Source organism: Symphalangus syndactylus, chromosome 21 (genome assembly GCF_028878055.3).
Source record: "Symphalangus syndactylus isolate Jambi chromosome 21, NHGRI_mSymSyn1-v2.1_pri, whole genome shotgun sequence".
Lineage (NCBI taxonomy): Eukaryota > Metazoa > Chordata > Mammalia > Primates > Hylobatidae > Symphalangus > Symphalangus syndactylus.
The window spans coordinates 54,137,994-54,156,678 of record NC_072443.2 but is presented as its reverse complement, the minus strand read 5'-3'; the positions used below and the strand labels follow the sequence as shown (position 1 = coordinate 54,156,678).

Here is an 18,685-nt window from a genome sequence, read left to right as displayed (position 1 = left end):
AGCTTCCTGCGGTCTTAATGAGGAAGAAGAAACTTCTGGGCGGGCTTCCCAGGGGAAGGTGCACCTGAGGATGAGCAGGAATGTGTCTTCCAGGGCCCGGGAATGGCAGGGCCTCCCAGAAACGGCGTGGCGATGAGGGGTTCTGTGATAAAGGAACCCCTCTCTGGCTTTAGTTCTGCTGCAGAGCGTTCTTATGTGGTATACTTTCCCGGAAAACACAGCCTCCCAGCACCCTGCACTGTGCTGGAAGGGGCATTGTGACCTCATGCTCAGATATTCTGAGGCACAGAGACCCTGGGTGCTGGGTGTCTTCCGCACTCTCTGGCTGCTTCTGTGCCTCAGTCTCCCCTGCCTCCAGTGAGTAAGTAGTGCTTGCTTGTCCACCCATGTCCCCATCTGCTCACAGAGCCTCTGCCCCTTTCCAGAACCACACTGGGTTCCCTTCTGTGACTCATGCTCTGTGAGGTCACCAGCAGCTGCAGTCACCTGGGAAATGGGGTTCAGTGGACTCTGCCCACAGTGAGAGGGTGCAGGGGGCCAATGTGGGAGCCCTTTGGTCACATTTAACTCCTGGCAACCTGGGTGGCCCTTCCAGAGCCCCCAGTGGGACAAAGGTCTTCCCCAGAGGCCCGAAGTTTAGAGGAGGGCATGGCTCCTCTCACTGAGGATACTTGCCCAGGTCGCCCCCACCAGACTACCAATAGGAGCCTCTGTTTTCCCACCTCAGCCCAAATCCTTGCTGGAGGCATCCTCTGAGTACCTGAGCTGACCCAAGGTGGGTCACCAGGTGGACAGGGGTCGGCGGAACCCTCCCTTGGGGCCAAGGACCTCCGTAGGATTTGGGGCTCTTTGTTTCCTAGGCCTGGGAGAGAGCTCCCCAAATCAGTAGGGAGTCCTGCTGGTCCTAGGACATCCAGGCAGCAGGGGAGGGAACTGGACATCCAGACCAGACCTAGGACACGGGAGACCAAGGCTCTCATCCAGGCTCAAGCAGCCCTTCTCCACTTGGGCCTCAGTTTCCCCACCTGTGCAATGGAGACATTAGGCCAGATGATACTGTTGAATTTCACAAGCTACTTTAAATTCAAAAACAAAATTTGGATTGAGAGGTGGAGTGACCTGCCCTTGGCTGGCACACTTTTAATTTTACCACCGTATGGGGATTTTTTTTAAGTGACAACTGCTCTCACCATGATGTAAAAGGAGAAACCACATACCAAAAATAATAAGACCCTCAAAATTGTAAGGCAGTAATGTTAGAAGGCAAGGACACCTCACACTGTGGGCTGAGGAAGGCTTCATTCCAAAGTGGCATAGCCCACAGCCTGGCCTTGGACAGCCACACAGTAGAAGCCCTTTGGGAAGACCTAAGAGCCAACTGCAATAATTGTAGCTGTCCTGAGTCCTGCTACAGGCAGGCAGCTCTTCCAGATTAGCCCCAGCATGAGTAGATGTTCCCCTTCACATGTGGAGTTTTAACATACACTTCTCTGGGCACCTGGCCCTGTCCTGAGCAATTAACCTTGTGTGATCGCCATCCACCCTGTGAGGTCGATGCCATTATCAGCCATGTTTTACAAGTGAGGAAACTGAGGCACAGAGCATATGCTGCCCAGGGTTGCAGAGCTGGGGTTTGAGCCCCATCAGCCTGGCTTCAGAGCTTCCTGGCTAACCCCGCCTTCCTTCCCAGGCCTCTGTCTCCTTACTGTATGTGAACTCTGGGCATTGAGTAGTTGGGATGATTTATCATTCAATAATGCCTAAAGGAGGGGTCCCCGGTGCCCAAGGACCTTCAGCCAGGAGCTGTGGGGTTTCAAAGCTGCCATGTTGAGGGGTCCCAGTGTCTGATTTCTGCAGTTGCAGCCATCCTGGGGGCCACCAGCAAGGTGACATTCCTCTCCTGCAGGTTTTCTCTCCAGCTGCCCAAGGTGTCCGCAGGGGCCAGCAGGTGAAGAGAAGCTGCCTGGCCACCCTGCTCCAAGGAGCTGCCCTGCTGTTCCCTCCTGTGGGTTGTTGGGGCCGCTCTGCAGGTCCACAGCAAAGTCCTTTTCTACTCTCGTGTCCAGTTCCCAGCCCCTGTAACTTCCACCTCCCCAGCTTAGCAGATGCCACCATCCCAAGGGCCAGAAGGGTACTCAGTACTTTGCATGGGGAACTGCAGGCCCTGATCTGGCCCCTGGCTCCTCCACTCTGCTTTCTGCCCTGAGATGCTTCCCTAACTGTACCCTAAGGGCTAGGGGAGGGAGGTGATGGCAGCTTTTCACATCTGTGCTCAGATCCCCAGGGAGCCACCAACCCAGGGGACCCACATTGCTCAGCAAGAATATTGATGGGGACCCTAGGATCCCCCAGTCACATGCACTGCAGAAGAGGAGGCTGGCCCCTGAGAGGCCCGGGAGAGAGACAGTTGGAATAGAAGGGAGGGGGCAGCTAGGAGGAGGCCCAGGTGTTAGGGCGACACCCTGAATCTCAGAACCGGTTGGCCAGTGTTTGAGCCCTGGTCTTGGCCCTGTTAGATGATCTGTAAAGCACTCGGCGGGCGTGGCGCCCAAGAGATGCTCAGCAGGGCCTCGGCTCGGAGTCCAGGCTGCCCATGATTTGAGGAAGAATGCCGGTCAATTTTGTCGTCATCCTGATAGCTTGAACTTTCTAAGTGCCTGCTATATGCCAGGCACTGTTCTAAGCAGTCCATACATGTTTGGTTCTTTAATCTCTCAACAGCCTCACAACTTAGGTACTGTTATTACTCCCATTCTACATTTGAGGAACCTGAAGCACAGACAGGTTTATTTATGGTGTACAATTTTCCTGGGGAGGGTGCCTTCACTGAGAGAGGGGCTGTGTGTGCAGGTGTGTGGGAGGTACAGTTGGGACCCTGCACCTCCAGGCTGCTGAGTCTCCTGAGAGCAGGTCTAAACCACAGTCCAGAGCAGGCAAGCCTCACCTTGGTCAAGCAGTGTCACCAGAGCCTCCGGTGGCCTTTCCTGCCATTGTTCCCTATGCCTGGGGAGGTGGTGTTTAAGGGACAGGTGTTTCTGCTGTTGGGGGAGTCCCACCTGCTGCCTCTGCTGGAGAAAGTGACTCCTCTCGGTTGGGTGACAGTGAGGGGAGCCCCTAAGCCCCAGGCAATGTGCCTTGCAGCTCATTCCTGTCCTTAGAGACACTGCCTGGGGCCTGCTCAGCTGAACTGTGCCCATCGCCTGCTACAGAGACAAGGCCAGGCTTCTTTTTCCCTCTGCACCCCCCTACCCCCAGGAATCGGGGTTGGTCTCCAAGGCTTCTCCCCCCAGTATCAAACATGCAGGCCCCACTCAGCTATCCAGCTCCAGAAGCCCTAGGTCACCCCTGCCAGCCCTTGCCTTGATTTCTCAAACTCCCTTTCTCTTTAGCAAGTGGATAAAGGCATGTTGGCTCTGTCCTGGGTCCACATCTGGGCTCTGCCACTCGCTATGGAGTAACCTTGGCCAGGTCATTCTCCTCTGAGCCTCATTTTCCTTATTTGTAAAATGAGGGCCAAGGTCTTTATCTGCCAGGGCCTGGTGAGGAGCAGCAGCAATAGGGAATAAGAGACTCTCTGGCAACCTCTCAAGTCCAGGATAAATGGCTATCGGGATGATCCTGGACTTAGTGAGGCTGGCAGAAGTGAAACTCAGCCTGGCCCAGCCCCTAGATGCTCACAGTCTGGCAGATGAGACGTCTGTGTGCACACATGCATCACATGCACACACTGTCATCAGCCAGCCTTAATCTCTTTCCTGAGCTGATTTTGTTTCATGTTTGGCCCAAGTGCCTCCCAGTTCATTATTAGCACCTCCATTCCCAACCTCACCTGATTTTAAGATTCACCTGGGAAGCTGGTTAAACAGGACAGATTCGTGGGCCCCTACCTTGAAAATTCAGTCAGTAGGTATGCATGGGCCCAGGCATCTGCATTTTTAGACAGTGGTATGCATGGGCCCAGGCATCTGCATTTTTAGCCAGTGTCTCAGGCAACTCTGATGTTCCTCATGTGAGGATTTTGGTCATCCACTAGTCCCTCCTAAGATCCCAGAAACTTCAGCAATGAATGACTTTACAGATTATGAGGCCCGTTTACAGGTCAAGAAACTGAGGTTTCCCAAGGAGAACTTTGAACTTTATCCAAAGTTGCACAGTTCTGAATGAGAGTCCAGTGTCTGGTGAACGGTGGGGGTGATTTGAGCTGGAGGATGCTAAACGGAAGAGTCTTGGGTGGGCGGGAAGGGCTTTTGCAGGGAGGTGACACTTGGGCCAGGGTCTTCAAGGTGGGTGGGATCTACCTAAATGTAAGAGAACCCACAAACCAAGCACAGACTTGAAAGGGGCAGTGCTGGGGAGACTCATGCTGGGCAAAAGGAGAAATAAGGTGGCAGAGATTGGGGGCAAGGCAGACAACTCTAGTGAGCCTGGGATTCCAAGACGAGAAGTTTAGATTATTATCTAGGCAGCTGGGAGTCACTGATAGTTCTTGAGCTGGGGGCTGACATGGCAGGCATTTGGGGTTTGCTAGAAACAAACCCGGCTAAGCAGGTGGGAGCAGAGGTCACGGCATGCCTCCAAGGAGTTTCCAATGGTTGGTGTGGCCTCTTGGGCCACACCACGAGTGACAGGCCATCAGAAGGTATACCATGTCCCCAGCACCCCCAGAGCTTAAGCTAAATTGCAATGGAAAGTTGAGGGAGATGGCTACCACTGGGGGTTGCCCTGGGAGATGGCCTCTGCACGTAGGAAGACCACCGTTGAGAAGTGTCAGTCCTCCCTGCATCCTAGCCCCACCCGAGTGTGGATTTTAGTGCTGAGCTTTTCTTCTGGCTGAGCAGTAGCCGCTGTTAGGCACCATCTTGTAGTGCTGGAAGTCGCTGCCACCGCTGCACCAACAGTTGCCAACCTGACAGAATTAGATATGTTCTTCCCAGGTCTGGAAGAAGAGCTTATGTTCAGCCTCTGGCGTCCCCTGTATCCCACCAAGTTAGGGTTGTCGGGAATGTCCCACCCCTCCACCACATCTTTCAGGCCTCAGTTTCCCCTCTGTGAAATGAGTTCCCTCCAGCTCTGATGGGGCCATCTGTGGACGAGGCTAGAGACTGTAGCTTTGTCTTGTCATTGATCTGCTGTATGGGCTGGGCCTCAGTTTCCTCATCTGTAAAATGGGCTTGGATGTGGACGTGCCAAGACCTCTGAAGCCCCACTGTGAGTCTTTGATTTTGTGTGGGATCCCAGGGCATCCCCTGGCACTTGGCAAACCTTTAGGGGCAGGAAAAATTAACTTCAAAGTCATTATTGGAAGATGCTCAGGAATGGATATATTGTTTAATGAGAAGTGATTTCCTAAAGATCTGGGGTTCATCTGCAGAATTTTGACCATTTGATGGGAAACTGTGCTCAGATGTTGGGAGCACATCCTGGTCCACCCGTCCCCACTGTCCACAGCCCCCAGCATCTGTCACTGCAGTTTGCTCTGTCGCCCCCATAGAGGAGCCCTCAGAATGCCTGGAAGGCTGTTTGTCCCTATGCAGAGTGTCCCCAGAGCCCTGAGCCCTAAACATTCCATGTGAAAAATCCTCATCATGCTGGGCCTTGTATTAATACTAGATGTCAGGAAGCAGGACCCGGGTGACTGGGGAGTAACAGACAGCAACAGTACAGGCTGGGAATGCAGGGACAGAGCTGTCCTGGAGGCTGTCCCATAGAGGCTGTGAGGGGTGCCTGCTCATTAGGCAGGGGAAGAGTATACCGGGCTGAGGGCACAACACAAGCCAAGGTGTTGGGGCTTGAGAAACCACAGCGTGTGCTTCAGCAACCCCTGGGGGTCTTGGGCTGGTTCTGGATGGTGGAGGGGGCCTAGGAATCAGCTTCCAGATAAGTAGAGCAGGCCCCTGTGCTCCAGAACACAGCGGGCACCAGTGACCAACAGTGCTAGTTCCCCACCCTGTCTTGCTAAATCCCAGGCTGTTTGGTTCCTCTAGCACCACACTCTGGTCGAGCTGAATTTCTAAGTCCGAGTGAGGTGGGGCGGAGGTAGGAAGGAAGAAGAAAGTACGTCCTTGTCAGGGGGAAAAACATGTTTAAAAGAGGAACAAGGAGCAGGAGGTTGTTTGCAAACATTTAATGAGGTAGGAGTTTCACATACTGTAGATGGGGTATTGTGCCCGTTTTAGAGAGGGTAACACTGAGGCTGAAGAAAGAAGGCGACTTGCCCAAGGCTGTACAGCAGAGTGCCCTGACTGGTTTCCATGGCACTGTGGCATCCGGCAGAGCCACAGTGACGGAGTTGGGGGTGGCCCGGCTCCTGCACGCGCACCCTTAGCTGACTCTGTCACTGGGGCCTATATCCTTCCAGTTTCTATAGAGCAAGGGAGGGGCTGCCCTCTGCTTTTCATAGCCAACAAGGAGCAGGGCTTTAGGCTTCTTACAGCTTAAAAGGAGAAGGTCAAGGAAATGGCAACTAACCTTTCTCTTTTCTTGAGTTTCTTTTTTGTGGCCTCCAGAAATAATCCTGGGCTCTGCAGAGCCTGTTTCAGGCTCATGGTCTACCCTACCCCGCCCCCATTTCCGGCAAAACCAGGCTGAGGCCTGGGCTGCTAGCGAAGCTGACAGCAAGAGTGACAGCCCTGTCCTGTTGCTGGTGAGTCAGTGCCAGGAGGTGGCTGCCTGCTGACTCACCCACTCCTTCCGCAGGCTCCAGGGGCCCCTGCAGTAGCCTGACTCCAGCCAGCCCTGGGCCATGGGGGAAGGAGATGGAAAAGGGGCTTGGCTCCCTCTGACCCTTCACCCAGCCCCTGCACCCTGAAGCAGGGCTGCAGGCAGAGTGGCCGTTGTGCTGTTATTGGCCTAAACACATAGCAACAGGAAAGCAACCCCAAAACCCCAGCCTTAAGAGCAAGTCCAACAGTGCGCGACTTCTCCCCAGGTCAGGAGAAGCCCCGATGTGCGCAGAATCTGCAGATGGGGCCACTCTTGGCCCTGCCTCTGGCTGTGGAAACAGGCCTCCAAGTACCCAAGGTAGGCATTTTGGTGGCCCTCCCCAAGCTCCTCTTTCTCCTCCAGCCCAGCTGTGGGTACCAAGTGCCCTGGAAGTCTACTGAGTGGTGTCCAGGGTCCCCTCAGACAGCATCCCAGGGACTTGACCTTCCTGTGTGTGTCCAGGCTGTCAGGCCCAGCTCTCAGGGGCTCTTTGACCAGAGACGTCTTTGAAGCCTACCCTTGACCAGACACAGAACCTCGTCCTTCCTCTGAACTTGTAGAATAATTTTTATTTCTTTAACAAAACGAGCCCCTCCCTCCTTCTCTAGTCGTTAGTGCTGTGAAGGTGGGAAGGTGACCCAGTACCCCTGTGATGGCCCTGGGCCAGGTGTGTAGCAGGTGCTCGGTCGGCCAGAGCTTTTGTTCCCTCCCGCCATCTCCCCCAGGGAGAATTGCCCCAGGTAAGCGAGTGCCTGCTCAGAGCAGAGTGGGCAGATGACTTCCCAAGAGCACATCACAGCAAAGGGTGGCCCTGTTCCTTTCAAAGCATGGCTTCACCCATGGAGCCGGCAGGGTTTGGGCTTCCTGCACAAGGATGCTGTGTTTGTGCCAACAGTCTTAGGTGTTAGGTCCTTGGCCAAGGGGAAGACATTCTGGCCACCCACCCCGCAGGTTCTCAGCTCATGGTGAGGAACCCAGGCGGCTGAGGTGTGGGCTTAACGACTCCACAGGCCCCACCAGAAAGTGTTAGCTGAGCATCTGTAATCTCAGCACTTTGGGAGGCCAAGGTGGGTGGATCACTTGAGGTCAGGAGTTTGAGACTAGCCTGGCCAACATGGTGAAACTCCGTCTCTACTAAAAATACTAAATAATTAGCTGGGCGTGGTGGCACACACCTTTAATCCCAGCTATTCAGGAGGCTGAGAAGCGAGAATCCCTTGAACCCAGGTGGTGGAAGTTGCAGTGTGCTGAGATCGCACCCTGCACTCCAGTCTGGGCAACAGAGCTGGACTCTGTCTCAAAGTCATAAGTACCTGCAGGGAAAAACCCAACATGGGCCCTTAAGTTCCCTTTCAGAGTAGAAGGGAAGGGTTGGTGGTCAGGGACAATCCAGGGCTTTTAGCCAAAAGCATTGAGCCCTCACTGGGGCAGCACAAAACTTGGGATAAATCCAGTTCTAACTCTGGCCTCGGGGGCCCTGTCCCCTCTTCCTCTTTGCCACACGCTGGCTTTCTGTTTCTTCACTATGTGCACCATGGCCCTCTTTACATCTGCTGTTCTCTGCTCTTAGAACAGTGTTCTAAGAACAGAGAACTGCCCCCAGTTCTTTGCCTCAGCTTCAGTGTGGTTAAAAGCTTGTTCCCTAGAGCCGAGCTTCTGGGTTTGAATCCCAGCTGTATGACCTTGGGCAAGTGGCTTTACTTCTCTGGGCCTCTTTCCATCATCCTGGCTGGTGAGGAGTAAGTGAGTGAGTTGGTGCCTGGAAAGGGCTTGGCACAGGGCCTGCCCACAGTGAGTCTTCAGCGAGCTGCTGCTGTTATGAAATGTCACCTCCGCAGAGGGGCCTACTTTGTGGCCTTCTGTGTGCTGGGCACTGTCGTAAATATTTGCTCATTTATGTGTTTAGTGTCTATCTCTCCTTCTGCAGGTCAGCTTGGTAGGGCTCACCCACTGTCTCCAGTTCCTAGAGCAATGCCTGGCACATAGTAGGGTGAGTTAACAGCCACTGCTTGCCAAAGCCACTCAAACCCTTGTTCTAAGCTTGGACCTCTGAGCTGCAGAGGGGAAGTGACTTGGCCTGCATGACCCAGCTTTCTGACCTTGCCCACTGCCCTTTCGCCAACTTAGCTGCTTGGGCTCTGCTGTGGGGCGCCTCCGTTTGGAGTATGATGTGTGCCTCAAACACCTTCATCTGGGGCAGTGCCAGCCACCCTGCCTCATCCCGGCCCTTCCCAGGCCATCCTGCCACCGGGAGCCGGCCGTGCCTCCACCCCTCCCCCTGCAGCTGGCACGGTGGCACTCTCCTTGCTGCCTCTCCTCTGCTGCCAGATTGTGGTTCTCTGGGGCTTTGGGCCAGGTCCTGCCACTTCCAAGGAGATGATAAAACAGTTTGGACCCAGTCCCCAGACCTTGTGTTCACCTGCCAATGTTTTTATGAGGGGAAGGTGACAAGTTGGCTGTCTATTGGACTCATACAGTGTCTCGCCACCCCTGGCGTTGTTCCAGAGGCTTGTTCTTTGCAAAACCTGCTCACTGTCATCCACTCTCCCCCAGCAAACCACAGAATAAGAAGAACTACATGGTCTGGCTGGTCCCCGTCCAGAGGTCACCTTGCCCCAGGGTGGCACCAAGGTCATGGAGTTGGGACGTGGGTGCAAATCCTGGCCCACTGTCCTGTAGCTGTGGGACCTGGGATAAGCCTTCCCCCTTCTCTGAGCCTCAGCCTCCTGATCTGTGAAAGGCAAGGCTGATGAGGCTGGGGGTGAGGTAGAGGCTTTTCTGCAGGTTGAGGGCTAAGTGTGATCCAGGCAGGAGGCTTCTAGCAGAGGTAGGGGGTCTCTGAGGGTAGACCCATACTTTGGTGGGGTGGAGGTTGCAGTTAAATCAGGAGAGGGGAGGACCTCACCCGAGGATGCTGAACCCCAGGTAGATAACAAGCCTCTGTCCCAGAGATGGCATGCTGAAACAATTTCCTCAACAGAATTCACTTTCACTACCACCAGAATATTTTTGCTCATTGTTTCGGCTTTGTTCCGGGCAAAACAATGCCTGGCTTCCTGGATGACCTCATCGGTACAAGCCATCAGGGCTGTAGGCCAGCCTGGTCAGCATCTCCGCACGAGCCCATTCTTCTCTTTGCCACGGCCACCTTAGGTGACCTGGGGGCAATAGTGTGACCAAAGAGGACAAACTGGCCACAGGCTGAGTCTGGCCCCCTCTGCATTTGTGTTTGACCCAGGTGGTGGTTTAGAAACTGAAAAATGTGTGTGTGCATACAACCCAGATTTCAACATCTCTTGAGAGGTTGGAGGATCCAGCCCCAGTGGCCCCCAGTCCCAAAGGCACCTGCAGTAGTGGGAGCTAAGGAGAGCTGCCTATGAGAGTCTAGACTCCTCCTGTCCCCTGGTTCCCACTCTTCCCTGCGACCTCCCCACCCCAGTGGACTCCTGTCCTTCGCCCGCCAGGCCTCTGGAAGCTTTGGAGCTCGCCACGCTTGAGTTAGCCTTTCCTTGGGAGCAGATAACCAACAGATACAGACCACATGATACAATTCAATGATTCAGTCTCTTAAAGGTGTACTTTTAAAATATATATAAAAGAGAAAAAAAAGCCTTTGATTAATTTCTGCTTAAAACAGCTACTCCACTTAGAGTGGTGGAAAGTGTTTCTACTTTATTATTATTATTTTTTCATCTCTTTAGAAACAGGGTCTTGCTCTGTCACCTACCCTGGAGTGCAGTGGCATGATCACAACTCACTGCAGCCTCCAACTCCCGGGTACAAGTGAGCCTCCTACCACAGCCTCCTGAGTAGCTGGGACTGCAGGTGCACATGACCACACCTGGCTAATTTTTTTTTAACTTTTTGTACAGACAGGGTCCAAATGTGTTGCGCAGGCTTATCTGGAACTCCTGGCCTCAAGCCATCCTTTCACTTCAGCCTTCCAGAGTGTTGGGATTAAAGGTGTGAGCCACCACGCCCACCCAGGAATAGCACTCTTAACAACAACTCCCTTTTTTTTTTTTTTTTTGGTGCTTAATTGTTAAACACTAGGGCCAAGGAGAGTGCCCTTGGCAGGTATTACTAATAGATCCTGGCCATCCTGCTCACTGAAGATGTACCTAGCCCAGAATCTATGGAGACAGTGGTCCAGGGAGCCCCATCAGACCTCCCTGTTTGCTAGAGGAGGGCTCCAGTCCAGCACGCCATCTGTCCTGCCTGAGTCTGTGCTGTTTCATCAGCTGGCCTGGCCCAGCCATGTGGCCCTTGGCACTGACTGCTCCCCAGGCCCTGTCCAGCCTCCCGAGCCCCGTCTCCATCCTGTGGCCCTTCACTTCCCTGTTTGCCCTTGCCTAGTTCCCCAGTTTGTCAGCCGGCTTGCAGCTGGCTCCTTGAAGACACCAGACCCCATTTCATTTTGTAAAGCAGGTGACCCATAGCAGCTACAGTGGTTGAGAACATGGACTTCAGAGGCCAAGACAGAGCTGGGGGGCATTTGGAGCTTAAGTGGCCTTTTCCTCACTGTGTGACTGTGGACAAGTGACTTCACATCTCTGTGCTTTATCAGCACAGGAAGGATGGTAGCAGCACCCACTGAGGGGATTAGCTAAGAAAATGAAAATGTGCTTGTAGTCGGTGCTCTTTTTAAAAAGATGCATATTCTGCTTGTGTATATGGTCAGTGCTTAATAAACACAGCTATCTTTTTCTTAAAAGTAACTTTTTTTTTTTTTTTTTGGAGACAGGGTCTCGCTCTGTCACCCAGGCTGGGGTGCAGTGGGGCAATCATGGCTCACTGCAGCCTTGACCTCCGAGGCTCAAGTGACTCTCCCACCTCAGCCTCCCAAATAGCTGGGACTACAGGCACGTGCCACCACACCCAGCTAATTTTTGTAGTTTTTGTAAAGATGGGGTTTTGCCATATTGCCCAGGCTGGAAGTTTTAAAATTGATAAATAAAAATTGTATATATTTATAGTATATAACATGATGTTTCACATCTGCATATGTTGTAGAATGACTAGATCAAGCCAATTAACTTACATATCACCTCACTTACTAAGCATTTTTTGTGCGTAGTGAGAACACTTAAAATCTACGCTCAACAGTTTTCAAGTATACGTTATTAATTTTAATCAGCATGACACCATGACATACGTAATAGATCTATGGAACTTACTTCTGGTGCATAACTGAAATTTTGTGTTTTTTGACCAGCAATTCCCCAATACCTCCAACCATCCACTTTTTCTTATTTATTTATTTATTTATTTATTATTTTATTTTATTTATTTTATTTTTTTGAGATGGAGTCTTGCTCTGTTGCCCAGGCTAGAGTGCGATCTTGGCTCACTGCAGTGTCCACCTCCCAGATTCCAGCGATTCTCCTGCCGTAGCTTCTTGAGTAGCTGGGATTACAGGCGTGCATCACCACACCTGGCTAATTTTTTTTTTTTTTTTTTTTTTTTTTGTATTTTTAGTAGAGATGGGGTTTTACCATGTTGGCCAGACTGGTCTTGAACTCCTGACCTCAAGTGATCCTCCCGCCTCAGCCTCCCAAAGTGCTGGAATTACAGGTGTGAGCCACCACGCCTGGCCCACTTTTTCTTTTTTTAAAACAAACACAGGGTAGAATGCTTGCCACAAAGTATAATAGAATTGCAATGTGGCTGACTGTTTTTTTTTTTTTTAAGCTACTATTTATTGATCAATTGGTATGTGCTAGGCTCTGTGCTGAATAACATTAGGCATCATCCTACTTAGTCCCTGGTCTTGTTTTTACCCTCATCTTTTACCAATGAGGAAGCTGAGGCACAGAGAGGTTGTTACTTGCTCTGGGTCACACAGCTTAGTCATGGCCTCAGCCCAAAATCTGGCTCTGGAATGGGCGGAAAAGTGAGGAAAGGAGAGAGATGCCTGCTGTGGAAAAGGCAGGGCAAGGGGTCCAGCCAGGCACTTGATTCCACAGCAAGCCCAATGGGCGGGGAGTTGTTTAGGCCTCAGTTTTCCCCACCTGTAGAATGGATGTCATCCAGGTCTCCTCCTGCCCCTGTTCTGGGACTCTAGGAGCTGCTTGCCCAACCCGCAGATCAGTTTGCTTAAGCCCAAGAGGTTTGCTGAGAAACCTGGCCCAGAGATCTTTCTTAAAGGCCAGCTACGTGCTAGGCAGTTTGGGGTGGGAGAAGCAGGCTAAATAGGAAACAGACAAGGACCTGGCCTCTCCCTAAAAGCGTGGCAGAAGCTCCTGAGTGGTTATGCCATTGACAATATGAGATTTAAATCATTGTTCTCCACCAGAAAGAGACATGTAGGACACTGATTGTTAAATTGAGAAGTTCAGGGTATGCAGGATGGCAGGGCAGGTGCGGAGAACTCTCAAGCCTCTGGGAAGGTTGCCCAGGAAAAAAAGAGGCAAGGGCTTGACTTCCCCCAGAGCCTTGGACTGAGGTGGTAGATGCTGGGGGAGGCAGCATCTGCAACTCAACTCAAAGTCCAGCTGGCTGGTGCTCCGGGCGCCGGGAGGGAGGCAGAGCAAGATATAGGGGTCCCCATTTGCAAGCAGTGCAGAGACTTCCTCTTGCTAAGCTTTGCTCAGTGCCAGAGGCCCAGGTGGCCAGGTGGGAACTCTAGCCTTGAGCCTCTCTTTCCGTTCCACCCGTGTGTGTAGCCTCAGCCAGGCTGCTCACTTCCCTGCGTGAGCCTCAGCTTCCTTTATCTGTAAACTACCGAAGTCTCTTCCACAATAAGAGTGTTGGAGAATAGGAAACTGTGTTCATAAACAGCTCAGCCCCCAGAATAAGTCCTCACACATCTTAATATTAAACAGGGAGAGAGCAAAGGGATATTGTGTCAAGCCGTGGCATCGCTGGCACAGGGCCGCATCTGGTTGCCTGTGTGCCAAATCTGACCAGGTGATCTGCAGTTGGTTTCAGGCACGGCTGGCTCTGGCTGTCACCTCTGGAACACAGAGACAAGGAGAATGTTTAGCTGGGCACAGGGAGAGGCTTCATCCCAGAGCCTCTGTATCAGTCCATTCTAATCACTTGTAGCTGTAATAACCAAAGAGGAAGCTCTTAAAATGGGGAATTATGTATCTCGGCTGCTGCAAAATAACCCTGGGCCCAGTGCCAAGGAAAACAGCCCTTGGCGGGTGCAGGGACGCCTGTGGAGGAGGACTCACTCCTGAGTACTCACTGCGCAGCGGGGTGACCAGTTGTGTGTGTGTGTGTGGAGGCTGGGGTGACTGGCCTAATTGCAAATTTGCAGAGGTGCACGGAGATACTCCGGGGACTCCCTGGAGGGTGTCCTCTGAGGTCAGACTGAGCCGCAGACGGACAGTGGAGGCTAAGCTCCTAAGGGATTGGATACATCATGGTCACTGTTACTCCCAGCGGAGTGACCCCAGGGAATCTCTTGTCATCTCTGGGCCTTACTGATCTCACCCTGGGGCGGATGAAGGCTTTATATACCCCAAGGCCAGGGGTGGACTGGCTAGTAGTGATAGCGGTAATAAGAGGAGATAGTCGCAAGTCATAATGTAGTTGCTGTGTGTGGAGTGTGTGCCATATCTTGTTCTAAGCACCTTCTGTGCACCCCCGTCATTTAACCCTCACAACACTCCCACAGAGAGGGTACAGTTACCCCACTTTACAGATGAGGACACCGAAGACTAGTGGGGTTGAGTGACCTGCCTTAGGTCACCTGTTTGGGAAGTGGTTTTCAGCTTCTGGATTGAGGCTTATATTCCAGTCCCTATAGGCGCCAGGGTGCCTGGGGCAGCTGGCAGGGAGCCAGGGGGCCTTTTATACTGCGACTCCAACAGCCAGTGGAAAGGTTCAGAGGGGACTGAGCCCGAGCAGTAGGAGGGACTAAAGCAGTTCTGTGTGGCCCATGTCCCAAGGAGAAGGGGAGAGGGAAGATGGGGCCAGAGGGTCGGCAGGGGCACGTGCTGGGACCTGGTGGGCCATGGTGAGGAGCCTGTGTTTTCTTCTAGGGGTGAGCAAAGGGTTGGGCGGGGGCATGAGGACCTGATTCTGCTTTTTAATCTGCCTTCAGCTGCTGCATTGAGAATAGATCAGGGGCGGGCAGAGTAGCAGCAGGGAGACCTGTGAGGAGGCTGCCACAGATGCCAATGCAAAGGCTGAGGGGCCTGTAGCTCGTGGTTGCCATGGCGATAGAGAGATGTGGGTGGATGCCAGGAATGTACAGGCGGGTCTTGCTGGAATGGGCTTCTTCAGGGGCAGGGCTGCTGGCTGTGTGTTCTTCAAGGCAGGTGGACCTGTGACTGCAGCCCCTATGGGTGGAGAGGTGGGTGCACCTTAGAAATAAGGAGTTGGGAGACCCCCACCATGCCAGGCACATGACAGGTCCCCACTCTGCCCTGTTGAAAACCGCTACCCCCATCCTGGCTCAGCCCCAGGTGGTGGGACGATGGGGTCCTGAGTGTGGAAGGGGGTGGAGGCTTCATTTTGTAGGAAACCAGAGCCTACAGCAAAGGGACTTGGGGAACCCCAGCTGCTCCTCCTCCATGTTTCTAGAGGGTTCTCTGAGTGTTAGTGTGGCAAGTGGGTCTGCGTGCCCAGAGGGCAGAGCCAGGACTCTCAGGGTAGCCACAGTGAAGCAGACCCCAGCTCCTAGCGGAGATGGACTTGGCCCATCCCAGCTGCCAATGAGGTCATGAGCTTCTGGGTGAGGAGGCTCCAGGGTCATTTCCTGAGAAACACCTTCACTCGGAGGGAGTTGAGTCTCACATCCTCCAATTATGCGCCCACCGAGCCAGCCCACAATGGGCTGCCCTGATAACCATCGGGGGGCTGTGCAAGTCAATGCTGGAACAATGCTGGCCGCTAGGACTATTTTTACAGTAGCCATTGGCCTGTCGAATCCCGCGCCCGGCCCCGAGGGAGCAGGGCAGAGAAAGGCGGCGCGGATGCTCCGGCAGACAGAGGAAGGGCTCCATGAGCTGCCCAGAGGCTTCAGGAAGCCTTTCTTGGTCTGCTAGCTGCCAGATAGTGAAACAATTGGGGTCCCCCACCCCGAGCCAGGGAGAGGAAGGAGGTGTGGGGGAAACGGGGGTTTTGTTGTGCTTTTGTGCCTCTGTTCCTCGAGCACAGCCCCAGTGGGCCCAACGGATGGGGCCAAGCCAGCAGCACATCCCCTCTCCACACCCCAAGTCCTCAGGCAGCTACTGCCTCACCCTGCCTGCAAGGCCCTGAGGCCAAGTGACTCGCCTGTGGGTCACAGGATTGGCAAAGCCAGGGTTTGCAGTTGCCACCAGCTGCCTGTGGATGCCACTCTGGGATCCACCTACCCAGCAACTCTTGACTGACACCCTACTGTGTGCCAGGCATGGTGCCTGGCTCTGGGACACAGTTGTGAGCAAGGCAGGTGCGGTCCTTGTCCCCAGGAGCCTCTATTCTAGTTGAGGAGATAGACGACAGGGAAGCGAGGAATTGAACAAGATACTTTCAGGTAGTGTTTGGTTCTCTGATGAGAAGACAAACTCAGATGCCCACTGGAGCCAGCCAAGCGAGTGTGTCCTGAGCTGGGTGGTGAGCTGGCCAGGGTGCGGTCGTGTGACAAGGTGGTCACATCTGTTCCAGTCAGCGATCGCCATGAGGAGTATGAGCTCGCTGTGGTCCAACCTTCCAATTTTTCGAGAGAACTTAGAATTCTTGACTTTTCTCTGAAATCTGATTATTTCAGTATTGGCCACCAGTTTGATCACGAAGACAAGTTGTGTCCCGGACTGCTTGGCTCTGAGTCAGCCACTTCTGCTGTCATCCTTTTTATTCTGCAGATGGGGAAACTGAGGCTCAGAGAGGGGCAAGTAGGCCTAGTAGCTCTGGTTTTCCCAGCTCATCCGTTTTCTGTGTCCCTCTGTTATGTTGTGGGTCAGCCCTTGAAGGCGGGGGACCCAGCCTTGAGCTGTTTCCTCACGCTGTGGGCTAGAAATCAGGATGCTCTTGGTAACCTTGTCAGTTCTCAGAGAGCCAGGGGTATCCACCTTCTGCACAGACAGCTGCACTGGATGTGACTGTGGCCCTTGGGGCTGAGCTGCCAGAGCGAATGAGCACTTGGGGACCTTAGGAAGTACAGAAAGAAGAGGCTCTGGCCTGGCTGGTGGCAGACCTCCCTCTAGACTGGGGGCCAAGCATAAGTGAGCTGAGGGTAACCATGAACAGCTCCGGGGGCTTAGAGATTTGACCTTCTCTGGGGCCTCCCGTTGGCCAAACCCAACAGGGAGCCGGAGGGCAAGGGAACCTGGCTTATAGGATCTACAGGGTCAGCCCCTGGAATCAGAGCAAGTGAGAGGATGGTTAGAGAAGGGTGGACAAATGGGGATTAACAAGCACTCTTGCATAATCCTCACCAGTGCAAATCCCTTATTTTTTTCTGCTAGAGATGTGACTGGTTAATAAATTGCAAATATATTTAATAAACATCCATTCTCTATACTTGGATGGCAACCCATCTCAAATATTGTTTCCATTCCAGCCTGAAACCCCATTCCTCATTCATTTCCGTTTATCTGACTTTTTTAACTTACAGTTATAAATGGTCATCCCTGTGGGCTGGGCACTGTATTAAGGCATTGGCGAAATAGGAGCCTCCATTTTTTTTTAATACAAATCCAAATTTAGAAAATAGTATCTGTTAATTTCTAGAAACTGCTTGCAGGCTGTTATTTGGCAGATGCCTAGAACTGCCTGGGTGTGTTGTGTTTTGTGAAAGATGATGCTAGGGCTGGGGTGCAGGCTGAAGTGTGACACCCAGACGACAAACCTGGGGGCCTCTGGCACTTCTCTTCAGCAGGTGCCCGGGGAATGGAACCTGCCGATTCCGTGGGTTGCAAGTGTCCACAGCCTGAATCTTGAGGTCCCTGGTCCATGAAGGGGTCTGAATGACTCTTGATGTTGCTGTCAGAGCATTGGACAGACAGGGATGCCAGGCCCCTTGCCACAGACCTGGGCAGGTGGGAGCTGGCTCATGGATGAAGAAGCAGAGATTGTGTCCGAGACACATAGGTGGTCCCTCATCAGCTGCAGGATGCTTCTCTTTTGTCCCCCATAGAAAGCAAGGAGATGGCCACCAAGGAGAAGCTGCAGTGTCTGAAAGATTTCCACAAGGACATCCTGAAGCCCTCACCGGGGAAGAGCCCAGGCACGCGGCCTGAGGACGAGGCTGAGGGAAAACCTCCGCAGAGGGAGAAGTGGTCTAGCAAGATCGACTTTGTGCTCTCTGTGGCTGGCGGCTTCGTGGGCTTGGGCAACGTCTGGCGCTTCCCGTACCTCTGCTACAAGAATGGTGGAGGTGAGCTTGGGCTGGGCCACAAGGGAGCCCCTCCAGTACAAAGCGGCCTTGGAGCTGGAGGCTGGAACTAGAGCGTGGGTGGCCTCTCTGTGCCCTGCTTTCTCTGGCCCCCCCTTGACCTCCATGAGGTCAGCCTGCCATGCCCCTGCCAACCCCACCCTTAGAGACAGGGGATAAGCCCGACTGAGAATCAGGGTGCTGTTCTGCAGGGCCTTTCTGTGTTACCTTGAGCAGGTCCCTCATCCTCTGTGATCCTCCAGTTTGCCATCTCCAAAGAGGCAGGACAAGGCCAGGCTTGTGTCTCCTAAGCCCCAGACATTCACATACCTCCTTATCTGTCCCCCATGTCTACTTGCCTCTGACTGTTTCTTTATATTTCCTTTAACATTCATGTTTGCTTTTCTAACTTTACCAAATGTACTCCAGAAAGCAAATTCTGTTTCCCGCTATAGATGGAAAACTGGTATCATTTGTCATGCTCCAAAGGTATCCAGGGATAAAAAGTACAGTGAAGATATTTTTTAAATGTAATGACTGTGCTTGGCTGGGTTGATGAGTTGGTTGGTTTGGGTTTTTGGATTTTGGTTTGCTTTTGTTTTTGTGTTTTTGCCTGCTGAAGGCTCCGAGCAGGAACCCTCTGACAGGTCTTCTGTTATGGGGTTGTGTTGAGGT

General features: G+C 52.9%; 1 protein-coding gene across 4 annotated transcripts in view; it reads left to right on the top strand.

Annotated features, from left to right (window-relative positions):
- SLC6A6 (solute carrier family 6 member 6) overlaps nucleotides 1-18,685 on the top strand; it is an 87,509-nt gene that overhangs the window by 24,286 nt on the left and 44,538 nt on the right. For 2 of the 4 annotated variants that reach the window (XM_055260617.2, XM_063630696.1), the window contains exon 2: nucleotides 17,774-18,013. In XM_055260617.2, coding sequence (XP_055116592.2) covers nucleotides 17,774-18,013 — 240 coding nt within the window. The remainder of the gene's footprint in view (nucleotides 1-17,773; nucleotides 18,014-18,685) is intronic. The other 2 variants (XM_063630695.1, XM_055260615.2) reach the window with 1 other exon arrangement.